General features: G+C 33.3%; 1 protein-coding gene across 1 annotated transcript; it reads left to right on the top strand.

Moving 5' to 3' along the window:
• Positions 1–988: 988 nt before the first annotated feature.
• Positions 989–5,103, top strand: LOC119192904 (fer-1-like protein 6; the record flags this gene model as incomplete). Its single annotated transcript, XM_037446640.1, has 3 exons — positions 989–1,176; positions 4,464–4,605; positions 5,041–5,103. Coding segments are annotated over 3 exons (393 nt in total), but the record flags the coding sequence as incomplete, so codon positions are not given.
• Between the last annotated feature and the right edge of the window lie 9,218 nt (positions 5,104–14,321).

The raw sequence follows: 14,321 nt of genomic DNA, 5'->3' as shown, positions 1-14,321 counted from the left end.
TGGTTGGCAAACAACGTATCAAGAAACCAAGTGATTATTGCAACAAAAGGAATAGTATGCAAAAGTATCGTTGCATCAAATTTCGTACTGCACCGCACTATAGACTGTAATGGCCTATTTTAGAACTTCTTAGTAAATGCTACTCGCTATAGAAATATTATTATGACGACTTTAGTTTTCATTAGGAGCACAGATTAGAGTCTGACTTGTTTATTTGATCGGTTTATATGTATAAAGAGGTAGTTGTATACATATTTTTTAAAACTAACGTATTCTTGTAATTTATTTCAGAGGCTTCAGGTTTTACCAACATCATCTATTTTCTTGCTTGCGTCGTATTACTTGAGAGTTACACTAATAAAAAATTACGATTATTGAAATGAATGATAAAATAATAAACAATACGTAAGCTGGTAAATGGAAATCGAGTATAATTGTATCGAAAAATGCAACGTCTAATGCTATCGTTGGTCAAAATTGTATTTACACTTCATAGTAACCAGAAGGTTTAGTGTAATTTGTACATTGCGATCCTAAAACAGTAATTAAACAATAATTCGTGTATATAATAACGCATGATGTAGAGAACCGACATGTTAGCATGACAAATATACCGGTTCTAATGTTCTACAGTTCATATTATGTATAAACCGACCAAATACACAACACAGACTCTAATCTATGCTCACATAGATGCCTTATTTGCTTAGGAATTGAAGGTTATAGATTGAATTGAATTTCCGTGGTGACACGATTAATTCTATAGGACGGTGAACAGGCTGAATGGCGCTTAATCCTTTTCCAAATCTAGCTCCTTTCGTCACAACTATTATTAAAACAAACACACAACTTCACGAGAGTCCGATATCTTAAGCCATATCTATTCAACACTTGAATTTATATTAAATGCTATCCGTAGGCGTGGATTCTCCATGGGCGGCGATAAAGCTGCTGTGCATGAGCCTAGAGTTCTCGTCCGACTTTTAAGAGCGTAGCAGGCTGGCTCCGTCGTCATCGTGGAATTGACAGCAGTGGGGATGAGGAACAAGGGCTCTTGGAAGCGGCTGGACCTTCCTCGGAGCCTGACCGCCCCCCAAGCCAGGCTAGTTCTGATTCCTCGGAAGATATTCCGGTGCGCAATAAGTCTCCCACAGATACACCGCGCATGAAGAAAATGTAAGTATTGATATAATTCTCCGTTTTTTTTTTCCTTTCTAACCTTCTTTTTTCGTAAAGTATGCATCCCCATAGACATAGAATTTGCATCGTAAAATTATCCAAAAAGCTTTTTTAAATAATTATTTTAGTTTAAAGATTCCTTGTATTTCTTTTTCTCTTCTTTTTTAACAGTTTGCACGTCTCTTCGAAAGGAAGCGAATCAAATTGCTAGCTTAAAATGCTACACTCTGTGGTCGTAGATTATTTCTTATTATTAATTCCACTTGCCTCTCTCTTCACTCTGCCTTATGCTGCCTGCTTTTCTAGCTTACCGCAAGGAATTTTAATGATCTAATTTTAGTTTTTATGGAATGTGCGAATCATGCTTCCAATTGTATATATCCAAACATGCCAATTTAACTTCAACTCAGAAAACAGACAACATTTAAAAAATAAATCATATCTTGTTTACTTCTACAAAATAAATAAGCATACAATAATATAATACAATTAAAATAATTTATATAGACAGTAAATAATGACCAGGTTATTTTCTTTCTTTTTGGATACCTGGTGTAAATAAGGTGGGAAAGCTGAGCACTGATGCGTTTTCCCACGCCGATGGTTGTTCGGCCACAACATAACTGTAGTTGGTAGGTTAGCCTTTTTTACGTTATATTATATTTATTTTATAATTTAAACAGTTATTGTTGTTATACATGCTTTATTTATAATCTATAAACTATGTGAACCAAGAACAGACGTAATAATGCACAATTCAACAAGACATTTTAATGACAGACTTATACATTTCATACAGTTGCTTCTTTAACAAATGCTTTGATCACTCGTGCACATATTTTTAAAAAATTAGCAGCAATATTTCCAAAATTTTTATAGCCACTAAATAAAACGATAATTTATAGTACCATTTCATTATATTAGATCAAATTTCACAAAAATTGATATAATATTTAGATTTATAAATTCTAGAAATAAAAATAGTCTCAGACGGTGGACTTTGGATAATGTTAAACAAAATTTGATGGGGGAAAATTATTTTTAATCCCAATCGTGCCCATTTCAAATCCATTGAAAAGCAAAAGTTAAAATAATATGTGAATTACTTCTATATCATTAAACACGATGACCATTCCACAGAACTTTATTTTTGTTTAGGTTTTATCCAAAGTTTAAAGGCCTGGACTATAATTTAGCTTATATTTCAAATACTCTTAGCAATTTACTTACAGAGTTCAACTACTAATTGCTAAATACGATATTACGCTACTTAAAAAGGGAGACAAAAATTTCTCTTCATTGCAGGCCTAAAAATAGTGCGCACGTTATTGATCATTAGTATTTTTTTTTATTTTATTATTTCTATAAAAAGGTCAGTGAATTATTTTTTTTTCATTACTCTTACTTTTTTTCTCATAACTTCTTTTTACTACATTTTTGCTGTATTTAGAAGAAAAAAAAAAGCAAATAAAAAAACTATCAAGTGATCATTTAAATAAAATGAAGTCGGTTAAAAGTGACATCTCTGAGTGTGGTAGGAAGTATTTACTTTTAAAATAAACTATATAGGTATGTACTTACAATAATATCGCACTTAAACTTTCGGAATCCGGTTATTTTATAATAACAAATACGTAATAGTAATTTCTCTGTAAAAATACTCGTTTAGTCTGCAGGTCCTAAAAACATTATTAATTTGTCAATATAGGTGGTATTGTAAATATTAGTCAAACTATGCTTGTTGTAAATATTACTTTAGTGTCATTTAATAATGGAATTTACTGACTGCCGTTTTATATAGATGTTTAGTCTACAACTAAAAGATTGCTATGCTGATTAATTCCTTTTAATATATTGTTAAACGATTGCTCTAGTATGCATCTTTAGGTATAACAATAGAGTTTATTCACGCTGAAACCATAGATAATTGCTGAACTTGAATTACATTTTAAATCGCTTTGGGCCGTGGGTCTCTGAATAATTAAGAATAAGATTATTTATAATCAATTTTATGTATTTTTGTAAATGAATACTGAATAGAATGAACTACAAATTATCGAAAAATAATTAATTTAGCACAACGAGCTCATGATAACATATTTTATAGATTATAATTTTCAGTAGCTAGTGTGTATTTTTTTATTATATAGTTCGGTCAAAATCGACATTCAATCTTATAAAATTCACATGAAGCTTTTCTCTAGTGTGAGATTGAATCAAAAAGCATTACAATACTACAAAAAGACCTCACAGATCTCAGAATAATGCTGAGGAAAATAATGAACTAAAGTGTTCTAAGATTACAATGTAGATCGAACATTGGGAAGACTGTCGAACAAAAATTATTCCCTCATGCTACAGTTACTCAATGTATCCTGAAATAAAAAAATACTTAATATTTTTTCCATTTCGTGATTTTTACGTTCTTAATGCACATTTGTATCTGTTATTATGTTAATTAATATCTAAGGACGCTGTGACATCTTGTCACACGGAGATTTCAAATAAGAACGACTTATTATTCAATTGTCACTAACTTTTAGAGCATAATTTGGTTATGATGTCCGGTCTATAAGTAGCTGTTTTATGTCTTTGGGTTGAACCAAAAATCTTTTGGAATCACTATAGAAATATTGTCCCTAGTATGGAGCTGGACCTTACTACAAAAATTTGACTATAATGATTTATTTGTGGGTGCAATAAAGTAGTTTTTTGAGGGTGGGTAAAATAATTTATTTGCAAAATGTAAGTAAGATTAAAGGAAAGACAATCTACGTGCATTGTGCTAAAAGGTTATTAAGCAATAGAAATATTTTTGTCGGAATATTTTCCATAGTGATTCCTATAATAATTCAACCTCATATTACGGAGAACCCGACTCTTTCAACTTTTATATCGCTATAACTCAAAAATGATGATTCATATTGTATGTTTTTCAATTTTGTCTCACCTATTTTTATGATAAAACTAACCGTTTTATTGAAGAATGATAGAAACTCATACTTAGGAAACTTAAATGTTTTTTTTCGGCACATAGGAAAAATAAGAACTATCACATGTTGTTTTTAATAGTGTTTCCAACATTAGTACTGATTTTCAGCTTTATGCGAATTTTTATAAGCTTTTTATTATTTTTCGAGTTAATTTGACCGGACCAATATTATGATACTTTAATTTTGATTATATTTATTATAATACTTTTTATTTTATTGCATTGGTTGCGAATAGCGATATTATTTGCGATTTCGACTCTACCGATATTAAAGCTGATATTGTATTTTCAGGCGCAACATCATTGATACGGCTTGTCCAACCGCATTAAAAGCAGCTGATTTCCAAGTGTGCATTACCATCATCGAGGCGCGCCAATTGGCCGGCCTGAACATGGACCCGGTGGTCTGCGTGCAGGTCGGCGAAATTCGCAAAGTACACCAGTGTTAAGGAGAGTACCAACTGTCCTTATTACAATGAGGTAAGGTGTCATTGGCGTTCGGAATGCTAGACAAGGTTATACTTATAATACCTGCTTTTAACATTTTCTGCATATATGTATGTTGGAACATTTACGGTTCAGGTAGTGTTGCACAGTCATTTGTGTTCATGAACGAGTGAAAGTTACATCACAGCGATGCACTGACCCACTTTACGGCACTATCTGTGATCAAAATTTTGTAGTGATGCATGCATATTTAATGCGCGCGTCTAGTAGCCGAGAAACACAGATTTATACGACATACAAAAATTATATACACAACAATCTATAAAGTCAATTAATATATTATAATACCAAATAAAAAATACGACTGAGTCACGGAAATTTCAAAATGTCACTCAGAAAATAACTCGAATAATCTTTTTCAGTACTTCGTCTTTGATTTCCACATGCCGCCAATCATACTCTTCGATAAGATCATCACTTTAGCGGTAAGTTGAAGCTCAGTATTAATTATTTCAACAGCGAGGTATGATTTAATATTTATCCGTGCAAAGCGAATGCTGTTTGCACCGCATATGCAGATGTATTATATTTATATTTGTCTATGAATATTGAAATATTTTCCTTTCGTGTTGAAAGGTTGTAGCTGTAGACTGTGTCTACAGTAATATTAGTTTGCAAATGTTTTTCTTTAATAACGTTTATATTAAATATTAATGTAATTTAGGTTTGTTTTTCTTGGAGCCGTTGCGGGTAGTGATAGTTATAAAAGTGAGCACACGTTTGTTTGTATAAAGGAATACCGAGACACTTTTGCTATCAAAGCAGCAACCAATGTTTTAATTATATCTAAACATTGCTGATCTAAATATAATGTTTTTTTTTTAATCTAAACATAACTGATATCTGTCGTTACGTGTAACCAATTAGATTTAGATATTTATCGAAAGCTTCTGGACTTGTCATTCCTGTATAAGTTAGTTAATAATAAAGTTACATGCAATAAACTCCTCGAAAACATCAGTATAGCAGTTCCTTACAACAAACCCAGACGCCCAATAACTAGTATTTTTAAAACACCTTCTTTCAGAACTAACTTAGGTCTAAATGTTCCAATAACTAGAATATGTGCTTTATATAATAAAGTTGGCACTAAAGTGGATATTGATATATTTAATGATTCTGTAAAAGTGTTCAAAGAAAGACTGCTGGAATATCTCAAAAATTAAACATGTAAGGTCAGGTGGGGCAAGTGCGCCGACGGGGTAAGTGCATCTACCCTAAAAAAATCGAGAACTATTGATGTTATACAATTACCGCAATCTTACATCTATGCTACTAACTGAAATACAGTTCCACTAAAAACATAAATGGCTATGTTCATTTTAATACGATTTATTCGCCATTTTATTTTAAGTGTCATTTAGACCTGTAAACCGAGATGACCCCTGAAAGATAACATCAAATATTTCAAGATATTTAACATATTTCTGTAAACCAGTAAGGTGAATACATAGTTTAAACCTTTTATTTTAACTTCCTGCCTGAATTTTATTTATATATACTAAAATAAAGGATTTTTAGCAATGCGAAAAAATGTACCTAAAGTGTCAGTAGGGCAAGTGCGCCACAGTTAATAGTCGTATGGCGCACTTGCCTGATCCATATATAACCAACCTTTTTGAGAATAAGTTTTACTAATATGAATTATTATTATTAAAATGTTATACTTAACAGCAGAATTTTTGTACTCAAGGTATTTTTTTTGAGCCGACTTAAATAAAAGGGCGTATTAGTTAATTCGTTTTACAAAGAAAAACTGAAATACCTTGGTCTAGAGCAACTTTACGTGAATAGGTTGCAACTGTTTGATCAGGCACGTTATCTGGATATAATGCAGCTAAAACATATCAAATGTCATAAGGCCAAATTCTAAGTAATTGAGTTATAACGCATTCAAAATTGTTAATTCCTACATTTTTGTATGTTTTTTAGTTTTAGAAATAAAATGGATTTTATATTAGGGTTACCATTTTTTTATTCCAACATATCCGCACACAAAACTCTAACCTAGCAAAAAATTATATATCAAAAAAAATCTAAAATGTTTTCAAGCCCTGATTTACATATATATGGCGCACTTACCCCGAATTTGATTTGACAGCCATAGTTTGTTATAATATTGAGTGATTAAAAATTATCCAAGAGCAATGCGAGTAAAACTTATTTCTCTATGGACTAAAGTGAGTGTTTTCTTTATAATGTTTCATATTATTTTTTTTTTTTACACAGGCGCACTTACCCCATTTCCGGAGGCAAGTGCGCCTACTACCACTTTTTACTTTGAGCAAAATATTATTAATTTATTGTCCGATTTCCTTAAATGGCTATAGGTTGTTATCACAAAATACCAAATATTCTTAAATTAATAAAATTACATTCTTAAGTCAGCACAAAAAGAAATTATTTTGCATTGAATCCAGCTATGAAAATTTTATGGCGCACTTCCCCCGACTGACCTTAACTTTTTATAAATTTTGTCAACAAGATATTCTCAATAACCTTTTCTGTTGCCAATTGTATGCAATTACACATTGTTTACTATAGCGTTATACAGACAAATTGTTTAGTATATAATCGTTACTCATTGATTGAATATTTTTTAGTACTTTATAATTTTCTTTTCTACTTCCTATTATTATGTTTTAGATTTTAATTCAACATATTGTTAGTAGTAAATGCTGTGTTCACCTAATAGTAACACACACATCAGATGCTGTACCTTATTGTTTTATAATATTGATTAATGTAATATGTAGTGCTGTTGGTGTAGCTTATTACAAATAAATAAATAAATTAGATTAATGTAAAAATAATGAACCAGTGGTGATAAAATTCAATGTAAGAGGACATAAAGTTACATTGTTTTTTGAAATCCAATAAATAAAATTCAATTAGATATTCGTTTACAAAATTATGGACGTCTGATAAGCTTAAATGCCTGGAGACCGATGCGGAAAGCGAACTGGTGTACACAATAAAAACTAATCAGTTAAAGTCGAACTGTGATGAAAAAAAATTATATTATTATCATTATTGAAGTTACATGATTTCTATGGAATCTTACGTATCATATTTTCAGTACTGCATAGCGTTATAAAAAACTAAAATATTATTTAGCCATAATATATATAAAGCGCTTATAACCCGTTTACATAAACTAAGTCGTAATATACAATGTTATTTTAACATTATTCCACTTAGGACCAACTAGCAGGCAAAGCGAACAGAGAAAAATAGTGTAGGGACAAAATAACTTATTTAGATGCAACAAACCGTGTAATTAAATAGATTACACTGTTAATATGGAAAATCAGTGAAATAGCGCTCATAATCCAAAGAACTAAGGTCAGTCGGGGGAAGTGCGCCATAAAATTTTCATAGCTGGATTCAATGCAAAATAATTTATTTTTGTGCTGACTTAAGAATATAATTTTATTAATTTAAGAATATTTGGTATTTTGTGATAACTACCTATAGCCATTCAAGGAAATCGGACCATAAATTAATAATATTTTGCTCAAAGTAAAAATGGTAGTAGGCGCACTTGCCTCCGGAAATGGGGTAAGTGCGCCTGTGTAAAAACGCCAATATGAAACATTATAAAGAAAACACTCACTTTAGTCCATAGAGAAATAAGTTTTACACGCATTGCTCTTGGATAATTTTAATCAATCAATATTATAACAAACTATGGCTGTCAAATCAAATTCGGGGTAAGTGCGCCATATATATGTAAATCAGGGCTTGAAAACATTTTAGAATCTTTATTGATATATAATTTTTGCTATGTTAGAGTTTTGTGTGCGGATATGTTGGAATAAAAAATGTTAGCCCTAATATAAAATCCATTTTATTTCTAAAACTAAAAAACATACAAAAATTTAGGAATTAACAATTTTGAATGCGTTATAACTCAATTACTTAGAATTTGGCCTTATGACATTTGATATGTTTTAGCTGCATTATATCCAGATAACGTGCCTGATCGAACAGCAACCTATTCACGTAAAGTTGCTCTAGACCAAGATATTTCAGTTTTTCTTTTGTAAAACGAATTAACTAATACGCCCTTTTATTTAAGTCGGCTCAAAACAAAATACCTTGAGTACAAAAATTCTGCTGTTAAGTATAACATTTTAATAATAATAATTCATATTAGTAAAACTTATTCTCAAAAAAGGTTGGTTATATATGGATCAGGGGCAAGTGCGCCATACGACTGTTAACTGTGGCGCACTTGCCCTACTCGACAATTTTTAAGTACATTTTTTCGCATCGCTAAAAAATCATTTATTTGAGTATATATAAATAAAATTCAGGCAGGAAGTTAAAATAAAAGGTTTAAACTATGTATTCACCTTACTGGTTTACAGAAATATGTTAAATATCTTGAAATATTTGATGTTATCTTTCACGGGGTCATCTCGGTTTACAGGTCTAAATGACACTTAAAATAAAATGGCGAATAAATCGTATTAAAATGAACATAGCCATTTATGTTTTTTAGTGGAACTGTATTTCAGTTAGTAGCATAGATGTAAGATTGCGGTAATTGTATAACATCAATAGTTCTCGATTTTTTTAGGGTAGGTGCACTTACCCCGTCGGCGCACTTGCCCCACCTGACCTTACATATATCAAAATCCGATCTTATTATTACTAACATGCTAAATGACTACACATATTATACATACCTCCCTTAAGTTCCAAACGAAATGAGTATTGATTGTTAACCACAGTTGTGAAAACAACCTCATTAACTATAATTACATCCAAGGCAGCTTTTATAGAGTACATACTTTATAATTGCATATTAATATACATCTTAGAATAGGAAACAGTACAAGTGCGAGTTGGACTTGCCCACCGAGGTTTCCGTACAAACTTGTGGGTACAGGGTAACGTATCTCAATATATATGTAATAAAACAGACTGCCTCAGACTGGCGTAGTTGTAATTAAACACGACACGAGTACGACTACTACGTTGAGGTCCTGGGTTTTTTTTTGTGGAACTGCCGTGGTTATCATCGGGGATACCCTGCTAACGGTGTACAAGCGATCCCCCGGCTTAGCAACCACGGCAGCCCCATGATGAGTTGGTGGGCCCTACCGCTATCACTGGAGGCTCGGTAGCCTCCAGCTAGACGGTCTTAGGGCCCGGGAGGAAGAAGGGAGGGGATAGAGGGAAGGAATAGGAGTTTTTAGGATGGTTGGAAGGAAGAGAAGGGAAATGTTCACGAACCCTTAGACAGACCTCAATGTGAACTTAGCAAAGAAGCATACGAACGAGCAGTGCGCCTAGGGTCGCAGCAAATGTGCCCCCGTACATGGGCGTGCATTTGGTGTGGAGACCAAGCGCACAAGAATTGCCTTGGGCGGGGAGGGTCCTGGGTTTAAACCCCTTGCCGGGCCAAAATAATTGTGACTGGTTTTTTCTCCATCTTAAAAAATTACTCAGTCGCAGCTCGGAGGCAGGAAGTTAGCGGTGTGGTACCCCTTTGCTTTGGAAATCACGTAAACCCTGTCCTGGTCGTGCGCCTGATCTGTTTCCGGTCATGTCGGTCTGTCGTCTCACCGTACTATAAGAGTAGAGGGACAGAGTGCACCTGTGTATTGTGTACTATAATACCTCCTTCGTTTTTGGCTGATCTCCGTTGAGATTGGCCGCTGTGCTTGAAATTAGGTTAGGATGGAGTTAATCAATATAATATGTAAGTTCAAACTTGACAATCTTAACTTTGCCCTAGAAGCGGTTATTGCATCAACCGCAAATAATAAGTTTGTAATCGTAAACCGTTTTATTACATAATACATTCATGTAATTTATACTGTTGGTTTGCTAAATAAAATAAAATAAATTAAAAATATTTACTGTCATCAGACTTTTCCTTTGCGTGTGCTGAGAGACATTGCTTTTTGCCAAATTTAATGATTATAGGTTAACAGGAAGTATCCTGTAGGTTTTGATTTCCTTGTAAAATCGCTAAATATAGGACATAACCTGCTGTATGTTGATCGAATTGGTTTACAAGTTCGATTTATTCATAGCTGAAAGAGACCATAGACCAGAGAATTTTATATGAATTTGATACTTCGACGCGTTCCTGAGAAAACGGGTCTTAACAGACAGAGAGACGGAGAACAAAGTGATCTATAAGGGTTCCTTTTGCGATATGGGAATACTAATAAGTTAATCTATATTAGCTTATAGCTGATATAATTATAAAAGTGTTAACTTGCAAAAATAAATTATTATAATCATATGATACACTATTTTACATCCCGACTCCGATGTAGCGAACTGAAGTTGTTTGTCAATAGCCTGACCATAACCACGACTGTTACCAGAACTTCTGCTCGGGAAAGGCATTCTCGACTTTTCACGAAGCTTCGAATGACGAACGAAGTTCTCAAAAGTTCTATTGAAGTAAGAGCGTACGCTAGATAGACTACGTGATCGGACTGCAAGTTGGACGCCACTTTATTATACAAAGTTATATTTGTGAGCCAATATTAACACCTTGGCTGCGGCAAGTAAAATCGTAAATCTTCATCTGGTGCTGCGGCGGATCGAAATGCGCCCTCAACGATATATCCGCCAGTGCGTGGCAGGTCTTTCTTGACCCACCAACACTAGGGTAGATTAAAATTGTTGTATTACCCTACAATATAGCTAAAACAGACCTCGATCTTCCTTCAATTAGGCCGTGCCTAATAGATAGATATAAGCCAGTATTCTCATGAACACATTAGGACAACTATACGTTAAACACCTCACAAATAACACATGCTACAAATATAATTATCAACTGTTTTATTTTAAATCCATAACGTTCATAGAGGAATAAATAAAAGAATGCCTAAGTACTACTAATAATTTAGATACTAACACATTTAGATTTTTTTTAGATTAACAGAATATTTTCTTAATTTACCTTATATTACTGCCAAGGCACTTAGATGTTCAATCTTCCAGCTAGTCACCACTTTCAACCGCCCGTCTCTGACAAAGGCTCCCGACCAAGTCTTGACCAAGCCTTGCAACGTTACACTTTTTAAATAACGGCTTCGGTATTACAAGTATTTTATAATATTTTAAATATATGCTGACAATACTAAATTACAATTTAGTAATATTAATAATTTTAAATTAAGACCTAACAAAATGCTACAACTTTGTGAAAACATGACGTAAACAATTTTTTTAATACTGTTGTAGAAGGACCTTGAACCCAACTTCCTTAGGTTCGATTTGCCTTGGGATCTCCCAAACTGGAAATAAGAAATAAACGAGGGAAAGCGGCAGGCCGATATCGACCTGAAACGCACTAGAAAGTATTTTTAGTAGTGAAGGTACAGACCAAAGTAAGGGTATATCGAAAATAAAATAGAATTAGCGTAGAAGGAATGAAAAAAGTTTATTATTTACTTATGCTTGTCTTTAAAACATGTCACGCAAAGTTTTTGGTTGCATTTTCTGCGATATTTTTTTTATTTATTTAAGGTTTTTTTTAGCTTCGGTACTATTAAAGGTTCTCCGCAATCTCTCGTAGCACCCTGCACAATTTCATCGTTTAGCGCTCATCTCAAGGACGTGATCATTGTCCTTAGGTTGTTCTTGATTTTCTGAAATGTTTTTTTTTTTAATTCCGTGAGATTTGTTTACCATATTATTATCAGTTTTACCACAGGACTCACTGTTGGGAAATAATAAATAGGTTCTCAAATGAATTTAAAAAGTTAAGATAGAACGCTTTGAATTATAATTTTTTATTTTTCTTTCATTGTTTGCCATGGTTGAATTTATCGAACGAACGCTACGTTAGATCAGCTAGATAGCTCAACACTAACTGACGAGACGTGCGCTCTGTGCGGCATTGGGTCGCTGGTTGCCTATTGGGACGGGCGGGCCGAAATAGGCCTACTGCCGCACTGACCGGATGTATTTACCAGTCGGTGCGTGGTAGGCCGAAAAGGGCCTACGTAATGTTTTGATGGGAGAATACCTACAATTTTGGACCACAATCTGAAATATATATTTGTCTTTGTCGAACTCTTACAAACACCTGGAGATAAATCGTTCCACACTAGTGAGAGTGAAATAGTTTTCTTCGTCCGCACCAGCTGAAGTACCGCGGCAGGCTGATATAGGCCTGTTCCGCAGTGAACGTGTTAATCAATATATTAATATACTACCTCATCACAATAGTAATTATAAACAACAGGACAATCGTTCCAAAGCCCTACGTAGTAATGGTAAGGATTGCTGTAAACACATCGCAAGATATTCACGATTATGGCATTTAAGGGATAACAACAAAGGAACATACGACAAGGATCTTATTGTTGTGAAATAATTAACATCGGTTATATATTCTGCACGACGACTACGATTCTGCGGATACAAACATTATATTTGAAAATGCTACGAACGTCCGTGTACTCTATGTGGTAATGACTAATATATGAAGATAATATATGAAGATACTTTGGTGCTCAGAACATGCGTCGACTCAGTATTACCAATTTTTATTTGCCTAGTCATTACACTTATTTAGGATTTTTATCATTTCCTCCATTTTATAAAACCTTTCGGTCATAGAAGATGTTAATGAACCACATAATAATTACATCAAGCAAAGTACATACACAAATACAAAATAAATGGTATGAACTTATTTTAAATAAACATATTCTTCAGAAAAAGATCAGGATTTACCTACGTTAAAAAAAAAGTTCCCTACTGAATATACATATTCCTCGTCTAAAGATTTCCAAATCAACCTGTTCTAAATAGTATTGTTATCATAATCATCATACCTAACGTGACCAGACGACCCGTTTTGAACGGGACCGTCCCTTTTCGGTAACCTGTCCCGTTGTCCCCACGAAAAACTCAGGGACACAAAATTGTCCCGTTTTTCGAAACCGTGCGAAAATTTAAGAGCCGATCAGGCTGCTACTTGACTACAACGCCTACGAATCTTTTCTTTAATGAATAAAATGTGGACATTTGAAAAAAGTCAGTTACAGATTCCAGTTCTGAAAGCGATGTTGATACCTAAAGTCAATATAAAAAAGTGCCAATAGTTTTATTGTTACTTAAAATCGTCATCAGCTGTATTGAAACAAATTTGTACTTCAGACAAAAAAAAATATAACTGAACATTTGTATCTTATATTATATTTTTAATTTATAATTACCTAATAATCTAATCTTATCTTATTTTAATAATATTATAAATGCGAAAGTTTGTAAAAAGGTTTGGATGTTAGGACGTTTGTATGTTTGGATGTTTGTCAGAAATAAACGCAATAACAGCGAAACGGATTTGTATGAAAGTTTGTATTTAAATCAGGTTTTGCTTCTTAATTTTATATTAATAGTTGTTCGGGAAAACGCGATTTTCCGAATTTTCATCCGTGGATCGCTCGACCACCGAAGTACAAACTTTCTAAAAAACATTTGCTGTGTTTTTACCATTGAGAACCTATACTGGACGTAAATAAACCGATGTCCCGTTTTTAGACGCAAAAAAAATGGTCACGTTAATCTTACCACATCGCCTGAACCGCAGTTTGCCGAACTACTTCTGTAAAGTTAAGATCCGCAAAAACACAAATTTTGTACCCGTTATTGC

Source organism: Manduca sexta, unplaced genomic scaffold (assembly GCF_014839805.1).
Source record: "Manduca sexta isolate Smith_Timp_Sample1 unplaced genomic scaffold, JHU_Msex_v1.0 HiC_scaffold_3338, whole genome shotgun sequence".
Taxonomy (NCBI): Eukaryota; Metazoa; Arthropoda; class Insecta; order Lepidoptera; family Sphingidae; genus Manduca; species Manduca sexta.
Note: the sequence above shows the minus strand (reverse complement) of the source record. Positions and strands in the feature narration are given on the sequence as shown.